This window comes from Salvelinus sp. IW2-2015, linkage group LG13, assembly GCF_002910315.2.
Source record: "Salvelinus sp. IW2-2015 linkage group LG13, ASM291031v2, whole genome shotgun sequence".
Lineage (NCBI taxonomy): Eukaryota > Metazoa > Chordata > Actinopteri > Salmoniformes > Salmonidae > Salvelinus > Salvelinus sp. IW2-2015.
The window spans coordinates 6,110,527-6,127,310 of record NC_036853.1 but is presented as its reverse complement, the minus strand read 5'-3'; the positions used below and the strand labels follow the sequence as shown (position 1 = coordinate 6,127,310).

The 16,784-nt window shown below is 41.8% G+C and overlaps 2 protein-coding genes across 2 annotated transcripts in view; both read right to left on the bottom strand.

Moving 5' to 3' along the window:
- LOC139028574 (uncharacterized) overlaps positions 1-264 on the bottom strand; it is a 12,664-nt gene extending 12,400 nt beyond the window's left edge. The window contains exon 1 of the mRNA XM_070446346.1: positions 102-264. Coding sequence (XP_070302447.1) covers positions 102-264 — 163 coding nt within the window. The remainder of the gene's footprint in view (positions 1-101) is intronic.
- Positions 265-7,228: 6,964 nt separating this feature from the next.
- Positions 7,229-16,784, bottom strand: part of LOC112081205 (AT-rich interactive domain-containing protein 3B-like) — a 36,363-nt gene continuing 26,807 nt past the window's right edge. Inside the window, exons 4-9 of the mRNA XM_070446092.1 lie at positions 16,274-16,335; positions 11,619-11,802; positions 11,019-11,272; positions 9,570-9,851; positions 9,274-9,369; positions 7,229-9,101 (exon numbers count right to left, since the gene is read on the bottom strand). Coding sequence (XP_070302193.1) covers positions 8,959-9,101; positions 9,274-9,369; positions 9,570-9,851; positions 11,019-11,272; positions 11,619-11,802; positions 16,274-16,335 — 1,021 coding nt within the window. The 3' untranslated portion in view covers positions 7,229-8,958. The remainder of the gene's footprint in view (positions 9,102-9,273; positions 9,370-9,569; positions 9,852-11,018; positions 11,273-11,618; positions 11,803-16,273; positions 16,336-16,784) is intronic.

Below are 16,784 nucleotides of genomic sequence, written 5' to 3'. Positions count from 1 at the left end.
CTGAACCATACCTCCCTGCTGAACCATACCTCCCTGCTGAACCATACCTCCCTGCTGAACCATACCTCCCTACTGAACCATACCTCCCTGCTGAACCATACCTTCCAGCTGAACCATACCTCCCAGTTGCTTGGTGAACAGGACCTGTATGAGCAGCCAGAAGAACAGTATGACCATAATGCCTTCGATCATTCCTTTACAGCAGAAGAGTACCACTGCCTGCCACAGGCTCTGGCCAGGGTATTCCTCATCGTGGTAAGGCATGGTGCTGGTGATGCCCGAATGTCTTATTGGAGTTGAGTTATTCTTTGAAGTGAAGCGAAAGGTCTTAAGAGTGCATCTTCATGGATGCCCTTGGGCTCTATAGAGTGAGCAGAAACTTCACTTAAATATGGATCCTAGGAGAGATAGCTTACTCCATAGCTCAACTCCTACTCCAGTACATTAGATCCAGAAGACTTCGTAGATATATAAGTGGTTCTACAGGGAGGACCTGGGTCCCAGAGGTCTTATTGGGACTTGACTTATTCCGTTCAGCTCCTAGTGGAGCAGAGGGCCTCAACAGTGCTAGTCTCTAGAGAACCTTGGGGTCCTACTGGAAAATCTCCACAGAAATAGGGTGCCTCTTAACATCCACTGAATCCATTACACAGAGTTAGGACTCATTGCCGAGGTAGGATGGATAGTACATTCAGTTCAGTAAAGGGAAAACCCTGAGTTTAGATATGAGGTTTCTTAACATCCACAGCAGAATACAGTCCCCAGGTTCCACAAAACTACAGTTCTGGTTTAGGATGGATATGTCATTGTGTGCAGCATAGGGAAGAGTCAGTTCTGGTTTAGGATGGTTGTCATTCTGTGCAGCATAGGGAAGAGTCAGTTCTGGTTTAGGATGGTTGTCATTCTGTGCAGCATAGGGAAAAGCCTGAGATTAAATCCTGTAGGTACTTCACTTCATTTCTAAACATCCGTACCAGTTCAGAGAATCCAGAAGAGTTCGGACAGATTGCCGAGTTAGGACGGAATGCAGGATGATTGCATTCTGTGAAGCAGAGCAGAGTTTCAATCATGTCAGTACTTCCTCTGCTCTGTGTCTTATTCCTGCTCCGTGTCTCATTCCTACTCCGTGTCTTATTCCTGCTCCGTGTCTTTACTCCTGCTCCGTGTCTTATTCCTGCTCCGTGTCTTATTCCTGCTCCGTGTCTTACTCCTGCTCCGTGTCTTATTCCTGCTCCGTGTCTTTATTCCGTGCTCTGTGTCTTATTCCTGCTCCGTGTCTTACTCCTGCTCCGTGTCTTATCCTGCTCCGTGTCTTTATTCCCAATCCAAAATCTCTCTTTCTTTCTTCTTTACCTTTTCTCTTCAGAAGGCTCTTTGTTTGCCCCACATGGCTTCAGAGTGATGACCAATGTCACAAAGAAAGGAAATCCGCAACTTTGAATTTTGCTTCTGACAAAGCATCCCTGGCAGTCAACATCACAATGTCCTTGACGTCTAGATGACATGACAGAATGGTCAGGAATGGTCAGAAAGATCTAACCCGTTTCCACACTGCTTCAAGGATGGGTTGGCCAATCTTGCAGTCCTTCTCCAATGTCCTCTCTGTGATTCAATTCCATCTCAATCCAGCCAGGACAATAATTCCAGAGATTAAAGGTTTTGGTAATTCCCTCTTCTACAGAGAGACTCCCCAGTGAGAGAGGCAGGGGCCGGGAGGGGGAGGAGGGGCCTGGGCGGGGGGAGGAGGGAGCGGTTACAGATGAATGAAACCGGTGCTTCAGACACACACACACACACACAGTACGCCGCCCCTCCTCCCTGCACACACGCAAATACACACACACACACACAGCAAACACAGCACACAAAGCACACACAGCAAACACAGCACACACACACACAGCACACAAATACACACCCTTCCCACTCAGCCTGTATATACACACACACACACAACTCCCCCCCCCCCCCCCCCGCTCCCTCAAGCTGTCACTTCTATTAGCATGTTCCACAGTCATCCGCCTGTTGCACATCCGAGTTCAGGAAGTGACCTGGAAACAACTCCTTTTCTCCGTTCCACACGGACAAAAACAACGTTAACATGTTGCGGAGGAGTCATTAAAACTCGGGATTCAACCACGCCACTAATTTCTTGTAACTAACTATAGTTTTGCAAGTCGGTTAGGACATCTACTTTGTGCATGACAAAGTAATTTTTACAACAATTGTTTACAGAGAGATTATTTCACTTATAATTCACTGTATCACAATTCCAGTGGGTCAAAGTTTACATACACTAAGTTGACTGTGCCTTTAAACAGCTTGGAAAATTCAGAAATTATGTAATGTCTTTAGAAGCTTCTGATAGGCTAATTTACGTAATTTGAGTCAATTGGAGGTGTACCTGTGGATGTATTTCAAGCCTACCTTCAACTCAGTGCCTCTTTGCTTGACATCATGGGAAAATAAAAAGAAATCAGCCAAGACCTCAGTAAAAAAATTGCAGACCTCCACAAGTCTGGTTCATCCTTGGGAGCAATTTCCAAACGCCTGAAGGTACCACGTTCATCTGTATAAACAATAGTACGTAAGTATAAACCCCGTGGGACCACGCAGCCGTCATACCGCTCAGGAAGGAGAAGCGTTCTGTTTCCTAGAGGAATGAACATACTTTGCTGCAAAGTGCAAATCAATCCAGAACAACAGCAAAGGACCTTGTGAAAATGCTGAGGAAACAGGTACAAAAGTATCTATATCACAGTTAAACGAGTCCTATATCGACATAACCTGAAAGGCCGCTCAGCAAGGGAGAAGCCACTGCTTTAAAACCGCCATAAAAAAAGCCAGACTACGGGTTGCAACTGCACATGGGGACAAAGATTGTACTTTTTGGAGAAATGTTCTCTGGTCTGATGAAACAAAAATGAAACTGTTTGGCCATAATGACCATCGTTAGTTTGGAGGAAAAGGGGGACGCTTGCAAGCTGAAGAACACCATCCCAACCGTGCAGCATCATGTTGTGGAGGTGCTTTGCTGCAGGAGGGACTGGTGCACTTCACAAAATAGATGGCATCATGAGAAAATAACATTTTGTGGATATATTGAAGCAACATCTCAAGACATCAGTCAGGAAGTTAAAGCTTGGTGGCAAATGGGTCTTCAAACGGACAATGACCCCAAGCATACTTCCAAAGTTGTGGCAAATGGCTTAAGGACAACAAAGCAAGGTATTGGAGTGGCCATCACAAGCGCTGACCTCAATTCTATAGAACATTTGTGGCAGAAAGCGTGTGCGAGCAAGGCCTACAAACCTGACTCAGTCTCATCAGCTCTGTCAGGAGGATGTAACAGAAATAAGAATAAGAGAAATAAAGAAATAAAAGCTGAAAGAAAATATTCTCTCTAATATTATTGACATTTCACATTCTTAAAATAAAGTGGTGATCCTAACTGACATAAAACAGGGAATATTTACCAGGATTAAATGACAGGAATTGTGAAAAACTGAGTTTAAATGTATTTGACTAAGGTGTATGTAACTTCTGACGTCAACTGATATCTATATACATTATATACATCTATACATTACACATCTATACATCTATACACCATAACATCTATACATATATCTATAACACACACATCTACACATCTATATATCTATACACACACATCTACACATCATATATCTAACACACACATCTACACATCTATATATCTATACACAACACATCTACACATCTATATATCTATCACACACATCTAGACATATATCTATACACACACAGCTACACATATAATCTATACACACACATCTACACATCTATATATCTATACACACACATCTACACATCTATATATCATACACACACATCACACATCTATATATCTATACACACACATCTACACATCTATATATCTATACCAACACATCTAGACATATATCTATAACAACACACAGCTACACATCTATATATCTATACACCACACATCTATACACAATCTTTACACACACGCTACACATCATTATATCTTATACACCACACATCTAGACATATATCTATACACACACAGCTACACATATATCACTATACACACACATCTACACATCTATATATCTATAACACACACCATCTACACATCTATATATCATATAACACAACACATCTACAATCTATATATCGATACATACAATCTACACATCTATATATCTATACACACATATACACATCTATACACACACATCTACACATCTATATATCTATACACACACATCTATACATCTATATATCTATACACACACATCTATACATCTATATATCTATACACACACATCTACACATCTACACACACATCTACACACACATTTACACACTTTGTTTTAGAATATACCTTCCTGTATTATTCCCCCCAAACCCTACCACCCCTCCCCCAATTGGAGTAAACTAATAAACAACAACACTTAGGCTTCTACCTTCAGTATATTCATATTATACACATTTTACAGACACAATCTATTTTACAATAGTTATATTTAGTTTATTTTTAGTTCTTCCTCTATTTCTGTTGTCCATCCAGTTTGATTCTATTTGCCATATATTTTCCAACTGTACTGTGATGCTTCACAAAAGCACTGAACCTTTCTATTCTCATAGCTTCTACAGATTGTAAATTTAAGATATTTTTTTTTTTGCTAAAATAATGATATTAATTGATCGATTGACTATGACTTTTCAAATCACCCATTATTGCTATCTGCTGTGTTAACTCTGGGCAAATGTTGCAATTCTTCAGCCATTCCTGGACCTGTGACCAAAAACGAGCTACATATGGACAATACCAAAATAAATGATCTAATGACTCTGCCTCCTCACAGCAAAATTTGCAGAGCTGGGAAGGTTGTATCCCCCATATATATAACATTCTATTGGTTGCAAGAWTTTTKTATAATAATTTAAATTGAAAGTTTTGAATCCGGTGTCGTTTTGCATGTCAATTCATTTCATGTGCCATGTAATAGGTACATCGAAAATCTCTTCCCAACTATTTTGCAATTTATATGGCACAGCTGTCCGTTTTTTGGTCCATAAAAGAAACGGGTATATATTTTTATTTATCACCATTTTCTTTAACCAGTTTTGGTCTTTAATGCAGGGCCGACGGACAAGTTCCTTACTTTTCCCCCTTCTACTTGCCTCTTCCATTTATGTGGTAATGCTGCAATTAGTTGAGTTGGTTGTAATTTTGGGAAGAGCAGACATTTCCATATGTCTGTGTTAGCTGCATGTGTGACGTAACTCCACCAGTCCTATTTATGATATCATATACAAAGATTATACCTTTCTTAAACATTTTATTATTWWWTTTTWWWTTTTTTTATCAATTAGTATATTTGAGTTCAACCACAATATTTGTCGTATTATTTGTTCTGTATTTTCAGGTGGATTAAATTGAAATTGCAACCAACTTTCTATCGCTCGTTTAAAAAATAACAATATTTTKGAGATTATTTTATTTTCAAATAAACGAAAATGAGCGGTTGTAATCTGAATAAAGGGAAGAAAAAAAYWTTTGAACATGGGGTGAGACATTCTTATTAATTTTACAAGAGAACCATTTTGGATTTAACTGTTGTATGACTGAAGCATTTAGTGAGAGGTCTAATGCTTTAATATTTAATCATTTATGCCCTCTGAATTCATATTCATTATATAAATAGGCCCTTTTAAATTTTGCCTGGCTTGCCATTCCAAATCAAATTGAATGTTCTTTGCTCATATAATTTAAAAAGCAGGTCGCTAAGCGTATGCAAAACCACAAGCAAATAGGTAAACTGGGATATGACTAAAGAGTTAATCAGGGTGATTTTTCCACAACTAGACAGGTATTTTCCTTTCCATGGTAGCAAGATCGTATCTATTTTTGCTAAYCTTCTGTTAAAATGTATTGGAGTGAGATTATTTATTTATTTYGGGATATGCATACAGAGTATGTCCACATCCCCGTCAGACCATTTTATTGGTAAACTACACAGTAATGTAAAAGTTGTATTATCTTGTGATTCAATACATAATATAATACACTTATCATAATTTGGTTTTAATCCAGAGAGGTTAGAAAAAGTATCTAGATCCTCTATGAGGCTGTGGAAGCAGTGCGGCTTGGTTGGGTTGGGTTGTTTCAGAGGACGCACGGCTCTTGACCTTCGCCTCTCCCGAGTCCGTACGGGAGTAGCAGCGATGGGACAAGACTATACATTTTTTTTTATAAACCTTTATAAAAATAACAAAAATAAATAAATGTTGTGGAGGCTGTGTTATATCTCAAATCACATGTATTTATAAAGCCCTTTTTACATCAGCAGATGTCTCAAAGTGCTTATCAAGAAACACAGCTTAAAACCACAAAGACCAAAGCAGAAGAAGGGTCTTCTGTTGATGAAGCAGTTGATGTCACCCTTCAATAACACAGACCCAAAAGAAAATCAGTGGGAGGAAAATAGGTTTATTCAAAAAGGACAAATAATGCTTGGAAGTAGATGGTCATTCACCTCAGGCGTAAATGTCAGTTGGCTTTTTATAGCCGAGCATTCAGAGGACAGGACAGCAAGTGTGTAAGCAAGAAAGAGAGCGAGAGAGAGGGTCGAAATAGCAAGTCCGGTGAACAGGTGAGGGTTCCATATCCGCAGGCAGAACAGCAGAAACTGGATCAGCAGCATGACTAGGTGGACTGGGGACAGCCAGGAGTCRTCAGGCCAGGAARGCCCGAGGCATGGTCCTAGGGCTCAGGTCCTCCGGGAGGGGAGAGAGAGAGAGCGAGAGAAAGATGGGAGAATACTTAAGATCACAAAAGGACACCAGACAAGACAGGAGAATTACACCAGATATCTGTGAGGTTAAAGGTAGAGGCTTAATAAAAGAGTAATACACATTTGAAATAAACAGAGCACAGATATGGACTCTGCTCCRGAGATGTCGCTGGATGTAATCTCAGTCTAAGAGACAATGCCACCCACAACAGGTCACTGAATCATACTGCATCCATCCTATACTACATCCTACTAACTAACTAACACTTCCCATAATGCATAAGTAAACATAACACCTTATATCGATGTCAGTTATGAGACATTCGTAATGCATGACACATCTATAAACTACATTCCTAATGCGTTAAGACCAACCAGGCTTTCGGTCTTATGAAGAAGCAGCAACACAAATAGCAATACAAAGTGAGAAAGCGACTTTTATTTCCTCAAGGAGTTTATTTAGTTCCTCTTGTCCACATAAGAATACATTGAGTGAACAAACACCAGAAACAKTTGAATTGTTTCCTATCAATACATCAGGTCTTTGGTATATAATGCAGCTAGCTGGTGATTCTGAGGCATTTTGTGTGTGTGTGTGTGTAGTTTGCAGTGTGAGGTATACATGATTGTTAGCCTGGTTAAACCAAACGGAATGTTTTCGCAAAAGTGAAATAACGCTGATCTGAAAACACTGACAGAGCATTCAGTATGGTTTTACCAGGCTATGATGATGGCCCCATGATTGTACGTACAGAATTATCATATTAAATAATGACTGGTTTGAAAGATAGACGGGCGGCTGAGCCCCCCCCCACCTTTCAAAGCATTTTGCGCTAATGAACACAACCCAGCTCCCATGACACAGATGTCACAAGTGAGGTAGACCTTTTTCAGTGTCCCACTGTATGAATACTGAACTATTTTCCTGAAGAGTATTCTAAGACAGACTACCCTGGTCCTGTGAGTTCCTGAGAAAATCACTTCCCGAGATGGAAAGGCTTTTAAAAAAGAGGAAGTTCAGTATTTTACAACTTCAACGCTAGATGGATCCTCACCCTGAACTCATAGGGCCATAGACTACATTCAGGGCGAGGAACAGTGTAAACATCAAGTTGTAAAATACTGAACTTCCCCTTTAAATGAGGTAAGACGTGTATAGTTTCCTGTTTTACAAAACAGCTCGTCTCTGAGCTGTTACCAGTTGTTTAACTTCAGCTAATTGTAAGAGATCATGCCATGTGGGTGCATCAGTTTCACCTCACCCTGCCTGTGAACAGGGGGAGCTTTCACTTTAGGATGGTCTAAAATGTGCCAACTCCACCCAACCRGCGCCAAAGGTGAGTTAAAATGAACGCACCGGTTGAAAGCCCTTATTGGCATCCATATTGTCCTGCTGATGGCTATAATAACATATCGTAAACAGAAGTGATGGCTACATAATGTTAAAACCATCAAATGAGGTAGACAACCAATCGGCTCCAGAGTATAGCCAATCACCATACAGTATTTTGATGTAAAAAAAAAACACCTAAAAAGAATTTCGTTTTTTGCACAAACCTTTTCAATCATGCTTTTTTTGCTTTATTCTAAAGGTTTAGAAAATAAACTAAAGTCCAATTGTGAGTCCTCCTTACATGACTAAAATACATTAGTCTGTTCACAAGCAGTTTGTGTTGTGTCAATAAGGGAAACGGTTCTTTACTAATACTGTAGCTCTCACAGCCAATGAATTGAGGTATACAAAGAAAACAGCACTTTTTTTTGTAATACGTGAAATTAAAAGAAATCAAAAAATAAAAGCGTCGCAAAATCCAAAATTTGCCTTCTTCACCTGGTTCTAATTGAGATTTTCCCAAAATGCATTGCTTGTTTTTAAAGCAAATTTGTGTTCAGTACAAAGATAAAGGGATTGTACAACAGTTGATTGGTTGTCAGGGGTGCAATTAGAAAAACGAACTTACTAATAAAAAAGTACATTCGTTTTTTTAAGGTAAATTCCTTTGATTTTCCACCCCCATAATTGTCGTCAGTAACAGACAAGTTCAGTTTGACTAAAGAAGAGGTATTTGATTGAGCACTAATTTATCCTCAACACAGGCCAATAGAATAACATGAGTAACCCTGCAGAGAGACTGATGGAGCACCATGGTCAGTTTGGCCCCTTGGAGGAAGAGGATGCAGAGGAAGGGCTCTGAGAGGAGGAGAGAACACCAAAACCACTCTGTCCAGCAGGAGCCACGGTCTCTGACATCACAGAGGCTGCACCAGGAGTCTTCTGGGCAAACAGCATTCCTACAGGGGAGGCAAGAACACATTTGTTAGTCAGTGGTGGGCCTCTGTGTGAGTGTGACAAGTTCAATGCCACACCACCTAAGGAATAAGGGGATCRGAGTTGTTTCTGGACGGGTCCGAAATGTCTCAAGAATCTGAAATACAGCATTAATAATCTTTTGATTACTCTCACCTGAGTATAGAGTTCCATTGACCTCCACAGACACACTGATGCTGGCTGCCCCATTACTGGAAATACTGAGAGACAGGTCTTGTTCAGTGGTACTCTCTGAGGCGGGACAAAGACAAAATGAGACAGTCTGTTAATGTTTACAATTCAATTATGTGAGTAAATGTTTGGCTTGACAATGGGCTGCAATGGAGTTTAGAAAGAGAACAAACAGATCTGAGAACAGGTTAAACCCGACTACGTTAAGTGGTAGAATATGACAACTAACTGGTAGCCAACACACCCAGCCCAGTACCGACCGTGTCTGCTGTTGTTGAGTTTGAGTTGCTTCATGCCGGGGTTGAAGTGAGWGGCCATAGCCAACAGGCTCTGTTGGAACGCCTGTTGCATCAGTCTCTGCTGTTCCTCCATGGCCAAACGAGCCATCGTCATGTCTGGACCCTCTCCTCCTCCAGCAGCCCTCTCCAGCTTCTCTCGAAGGTGCTCCAGGGTGGCGGCCTGGGCTAGCTGCTGCTGCTGCCCCAGGGAGAGCGCATGGGCCATGGGTAGACGGCTTGGAAGCATGGGGGTTGAAATCTCCTCTGAGAGGGAACGAGGGAGAGACATTTTCATAGATTAATCAACCCTCAAATATCAAATTTGAAATATTCACATTCAACATCCATTTTTCAAAAATGGCCATTAGATTCGATTCAGAAGCATGGCCATTAGATTCGATTCAAAAACATGGTCAGCCATTTGTTTACTTTGGATCAGATCCATGCTATCTGGATGGTGAGTGATTCATTTTTAATGTAACCTTTATTTAACCAGGCAAGTCAGTTAAGAATAAATTCTTATTTACAATGATGGCCTACCCCGGGCCAAACCCGGACGACGCTGGGCCAATTGTGCGCCGCCCTATGGGACTCCCAATCACGGCCGGATGTGATACAGCCTGGATTCAAACCAGGGACTGTAGTGACGCCTCTTGCACTGAGATGCAGTGCCTTAGACCGCTGCGCCACTCGGGCAGCCCAGTGATCATGTCTGAGTCATTACCATGTTCTCATTTCATTACTACTTTGTATTACTTCTTCGTGTAGAGGACAGCATTTCCCTGTTCCATGTACACCCTGTATCCTGTACACGTGACACATTTGATTTGAATAGTAGACAGATCACTGTATATAGACTTTTTTCTATTGTGTTATTGACTGTACGTTTTGTTTATTCCATGTGTAACTCTGTGTTGTTGTTTTGTGTCGCACTGCTTTTGATTTATCTTGGCCAGGTCGCAGCTGTAAATGAGAACTTGTTCTCAACTAGCCTACCTGGTTAAATACATCAAGTAGAAGAAAAAGAAACGCACACCTATTTAGGCGAGGTGCTGGCTAGCGGAGTAGAAAACTTGAAAATAAAGGAGAGCCGCACACTCTAGGAGGTCAGACGCAAAAATATTTAATTTACCAACGTTTCGACAGGCAAGCTGTCTTCATCAGGGTACCGTACCTAGAGCTCCTAGAGTGTGCGGCTCTCCTTTATTTTCAAGTTAAATACATCAAGTAAACAGCAGAGAATCATAACACATTAACTCCTTGTAAATTAGAGTTAGATGCAAAATGTAAATGTAAATGTGGTCTCAAAACTAGGTAGCCCATCACAAGGTAGCCACATGACAGCAGCTATCACAGTAGATGAACACCATGGAGGATTTCCAAACTACATACCAAAAACAATTACACGTTTAAAATATGTATACAAAATACCTGTGGATCKYTTCAGAGATGGGCTGGGGGAGGTGTGCAGGCCGTTGTGACCGGCTGAGGAGTGGTGGGGCATCTTGGGGGGMGAGAGGAGGGAGTGGTGTGGGTAGCCAGGGGCGGTGGAGGGGGAGAAGCGGTACAGGCTGTTGCTGTGTCTTCGGCCTTCCCTTCGGTTACCGTCTATAGCAGCCTGGAGCTCGCCTGGAGAGCTCAGCCCTTTCTTCCTACACTCGTACGGGTACAGGTACTTCATATACCTGGGTGGACGTAGGACGAGGCAGTGGTTGGATTTGTCATGCATTTAGAAGTACATTTCTATCATGAACAGAATTTTTTTTGTTGCCTATAAAGAAATAATTTCTCATTTGAAAACAACTAACATCTACTGAGTAGCCAGGGGAGGTTGGTGGTTGTAGATAGTGCTGGGTTGTGTTCATTTGGGCACACTGTAAGAAGACGGTATAAACTGGTTTGCAAYGGAAAAAAATAAAAAACATTTCTTATTGGACAGGTTCACATAGTACCTCCCTCGTTTATCTCAATTTCGGGTAACATTTCCTTCTGTTTTGGTGCAGAATGAACATGGTCCAGAGTCAGACTCACTGTGTGCGGAGGGTGAAGGCTGCTGAGGTGATGGAGGTGGGCAGGTTGAGTCCTCTGGTGATCTCTCTCCAGATCTTCTTGTTAATGACCTCCACCAGGCCGCCCTTCTCCGTCACCAGCTTGTAGAGCATGTACAGGTCCAGAATCTGCTTAGCCATGATGGGGATGCGGTTCACCGGGGTGCCTGGAGAAAGAGGTAGAAGAATTGAAACTAGATGTCTACAGATCCAAGATGGTGGAAGATATCATGATGGGGATGCGGTTCACCGGGGTGCCTGGAGAAAGAGGTAAAAATAGGTAGAAGAGTTGAAACTAGACGTCTACAGATCCAAGATGGTGGTAGATATCATGACGGAGATGTGGTTGACCAGGGTGCCTGGAGAAACATGGGTAACACTGAATGCATTCAACTGAAATGTGTCTTTCGCATTTGCAATCTAACCCCCCTGAATCAGAGAGGTGCGGGGGGCTGCCAATAATCGACATCTACGTCTTCGGCGCCCGGGAACAGTGGGTTAACTGCCTTGCTCAGGGGCAGAACAACAGATTTTACCTTGTCAGCTTGGGATTTGATCCAGCAACCTTTCAGTTACTGGCCAACTGAAAGAAAATTATTTAACCCAGATGAAACAGTCAGGTAATAGGAGAACTGCAGGTGGACCGAGTTGTAAACCTGCCATTGTAAATGGCAGGTGGACCGAGTCATGGAGAAGAAGAAGAGTGAGGAATCTCAGAAATGAGGATTGACAGTCAATCCTAAAACCAATTAACGAAGGGGGCTAAACGGCAGTTGTTGGGATGGGATTATTTCTYACTTTAGACATGGGGATGAGTGTGTAAAACGCACATAAAACACACACGTGTTTTCAAATCATGCCATTTGTTGCCGAGTGGGGAGGTAAGGGCAGGAAGGATTAACATTTAGCACAACCAGTAAACTTCTGTAGATGTCCGTCCCAAATGCTGTCGTCCATTGTGGGTCCATTAGCCTACAAACCTACAGTAAAGCTAGAAGTCTATTCAGCAGCTCATGAAGAACCTGTGTTTTGTCTTGCAAACCACTGTCTGAATCATAACATAAAATTTTAAAGAAATTAGGAAAATTGAATTTATTATTTTCGGCTTAACTGATTTGTAGCGGAATTGACCCCTAACCCTGACAATGAAGTCCAACACTTCAGAGWTATAAAATTATATGTAAAATGAAGCCATTTCCATCTATGACCGATCMCTGTACCTGTACACAGCCAATCTGTAAATAGCACACTCAACTCCCTCATCCCTATATTATTACTTACCCTCTTGCTCTTTTGCACCCCAGTATCTCTACTTGCACATCATCATCTGCACATCTATCACTCCAGTGTTAATGCTAAATTGTAATTATTTCACCTCTATGGCCTATTTATTGCCTTACCTCCTTACTTCATTTGCACACACTGTATATAGGTTTTTCTATTGTGTTACTGACTGTACGTTTGTTTATCCCATGTGTAACTCGGTGTTGTTGTTGTCGCACTGCTTTGCTTTATCTTGACCAGGTAGCAGTTTTTGTTGCACTGCTTTGCTTTATCTTGACCAGGTCGCAGTTGTAAATCAGAACTTGTTCTCAACTAGCCTACCTGGTTAAATAAAGGTGAAAATAAAAAAATAAGAAGCTGGCTGTCTGGCCAAAACTGAGCCATCGGGGGAGAAGGGCCTTGGTCAGGGAGGTGACCAAGAAGCCGATGGTCACTCTGACAGAGCTCCAGAGTTCCTTTGTCGAGATGGGAGAAGCTTCCAGAAGGACAACCATCTCTGCAACACTCCACCAATCAGACCTTTATGGTAGAGTGGCCAGACGGAAGACACTCCTCAGTAAAAGCCACGACAGCCCACTTGGAGTTTGCCAAAAGGCACCTAAAGGACTCTCAGACCATGAGAAACAAGATTCTCTGGTCTGACGAAACCAAGATGAACTCTTTGCCTGAATGCCAAGCGTCACATCTGGAGAAAAACTGGTACCATCCCTACGGTGATGCATGGTGGTGGCAGCATCATGCTGTGGGGATCATTTTCAGCGGCAGGGACTGGGAGATTAGTCAGGATCGAGGGAAAGATGAACGGGGAAAAATACAGAGYGATCCTTGATGAAAACCTACTCCCGAGAGCTCAGGASCTCACACTGGGGCAAAGGTTCACCTTCCAACAGGACAACAACCCTAAGCACACAGCCAAGACAATGCAGGAGCGGCTACGGAACGAGTCTCTGAATGTCCTTGAGTGGCCCAGCCAGAGCCCGGACTTGAACCTGATCTAACATCTCTGGACAGACCTGAAAATAGCTGTGCAGCGACACTCCCCATCTAACCTGACAGAGCTTGAGAAGAATGGGAAAAACTCCTCAAAAGAGAGAGATGGTCGGAGACTTGGAGGGGAGTTGCAATGAGATTAGTGGAAGAACAGCATCTAGATAAGATGAGGTCAAGCGTATTGCTTGAATGCATTTTTATCAGGTTGTTGCTTTGGCAGACCCTTGTTTTTTTTATTGCCATTTGTCAATAAAAGTCACGACTTCAAACTGTTTGTCAAATTGTTGTGTTCTACTTGTAGCCCTGAAAAGACAGCGGTGACACTTCATTGTGAGGCTAAATGTAATTGCTGGGCGGGCAGATAAAGTCAGATCAATGAAAAGCCGATTTTTTTGGGGCTGCTATCTCGGGGCTGATGGGGTTAACAAAGTTAAAAGTTGATTATTAAAGTGAAGGAACAGAGGTCTGGTGAATTTGGGTTAAACTACGGCAGTATTTTTAAAAACCTCCCGCTTTGGGCTGGTTGTGGCAATAAGTCGTTTATGCATGTAGAATCTATGAGCAGAATTATCTGTCTTAACTCATTTAGCAACGGAATCCTAGTTTGAAAGCGACTATTTAACTCTGTAATCAAGTTATTAACAAAGTTCATTTCCCCCAGCTGTATGAACTGGACAGTGACCCAAACCGGAAGGAGTTCCTTGATGAACTGTTTGTCTTCATGCAGAAAAGAGGTAAACCTCCAGTCTTTTTACTGTATAGCCAGTTCTGCTTTAGTGGAAAACATTGCACCTGGGGATTCCTCACTTGGAGTGAACATGTGAAACTTCAGTCGAGCGTTTTTAAGATTATCCTGCACATTCTAAACTCTCATAGAATAGCGTAGAATGCCACTCACCTAAACTCTCATAGAGTAGCGTAGCATGCCACTCATATAAACTTCATAGAATAGCGTAGCATGCCATCATCTAAACTCTCATAGAATAGCGTAGCATGCACTCATCTAAACTCTCATAGAATGCGTAGCATGCCACTCATCTAAACTCTCATAGAATAGCGTAGCGTGCCACTCACCTAAACTCTCATAGAATAGCGTAGCGTGCCACTCACTAAACTCTCATAGAAATGCGTAGCGTGCCACTCACCTAAACTCTCATAGATACGTAGCGTGCATCACCTAAACTCTCATAGAATAGCGTAGCGTGCCACTCATCTACTCTATAGAATAGCGTAGCGTGCCACTCATCTAAACTCTCATAGAATAGGTAGCGTGCCACTCACTAAACTCTCATAGAATAGCGTAGCATGCCACTCATCTAAACTCTCATAGAATAGCGTAGCATGCCACTCATCTAAACTCTCATAGATAGCGTAGCATGCACTCATCTAAACTCTCATAGAATAGCGTAGCATGACATTCATCTAAACTCTCATAGAATAGCGTAGCATGCCATCATCTAAACTCTCATAGAATAGCGTAGCATGCCACTCCTCTAAATCTCATAGAATAGCGTAGCATGCCATCATCTAAACTCTCATAGAATAGCGTAGCATGCACTCTACTAAACTCTCATAGAATAGCGTAGCGTGCCACTTATAACTCTCATAGAATAGCGTAGCGTGCACTCATCTAAACTCTCATAGAATAGCGTAGCGTGCCACTCATCTAAACTCTCATAGAATAGCGTAGCATGCCACTCACCCAAGACTTAATGTTCCATTTCCTCTTTCAGTTTGGTTCTGGACAGAGTTGTTCATTTTTTTCACAATTCTTTAAGAAGTAAGGATTGACTCTTAACGTTGTCTGTGGGTTTGAGTCCTTGGGGTCCCTAAACGGTTTCCTGAAATTCCTCCAGCTTTATTTCTAGACTGTATTTCATGAGAAAATAATCAACATCCCACACTATTGAACGTCTATTCATGGTTTATGAGTGCAATACTTCAGGAATGTCAGTAATGGCGGGTTAAAACAGTTAAAATCATCCAGTTCAAATGTTATTGAGATGTCAGCTGTGATTAAAGCTAGGGCCATTCTTTCCGCCTTACAATAATGTACCTCCTTTAGCCCCTCAAACATGCTCCTCCGTATGTTCAGTCTTTCCCCTATATTCAAATATGGATGTTTATCAATGTATGTATATTTCTGCCTAGATGCGCTTTTAAATGAATAATTGTTAGCTCAGTGACTGGAAGTTTATGGGAACGGTTAGCATGGTAATGCGCTAACGCTATTAGCAATGCAAAGTAGGGTTATGGAGGGGGTTTTTGGGTGAGGAGGGGGGTATGAAGGGGGTTAAAGGTCTGGTTAAGGGGCCCTGTGTTTCAATTAGGCCTGATGGATGAACACGCCTCTCTAATTCAGGCCTCTTCTTTCATACAGTGCCTTCAGAAAGAATTCACGCCTAGGGCTGTTAGCGTGACTGTATTACCGCCACACGGCGGTCACGACTCATGACCGCAGTCGAATTCCACGTGACCATTTAGTCACGGTAAGAGGCTTCTCCAAGCTCTGATGCTGCTTATGGTCATTAGTAGACATGACATGTATTTTTTTCCTCCTGTTCCAAGACAGGTGCATGATAATGGTCAACTCTAAATCCAAACTAATTTCACACATACAGAGCATTCGGAAAGTATTCAGACCCTTCACAATTTGTTAGGGTACAGCCTTATTCTAAAATGGATTAAATCGTTTTCCCCCCTCATAATCTACACAGAATACCCATAATGACAAAGCAAACACAGGTTTGTTTAAGAAAACTGAAATTACATTTACATAAGTATTCAGACCCTTTACTAAGTACTTTGTTGAAGCACCTTTGGCAGCGATTACATCCTCGAGTCTTCTTGGTTACAAGCTTGGCAACACTGAATT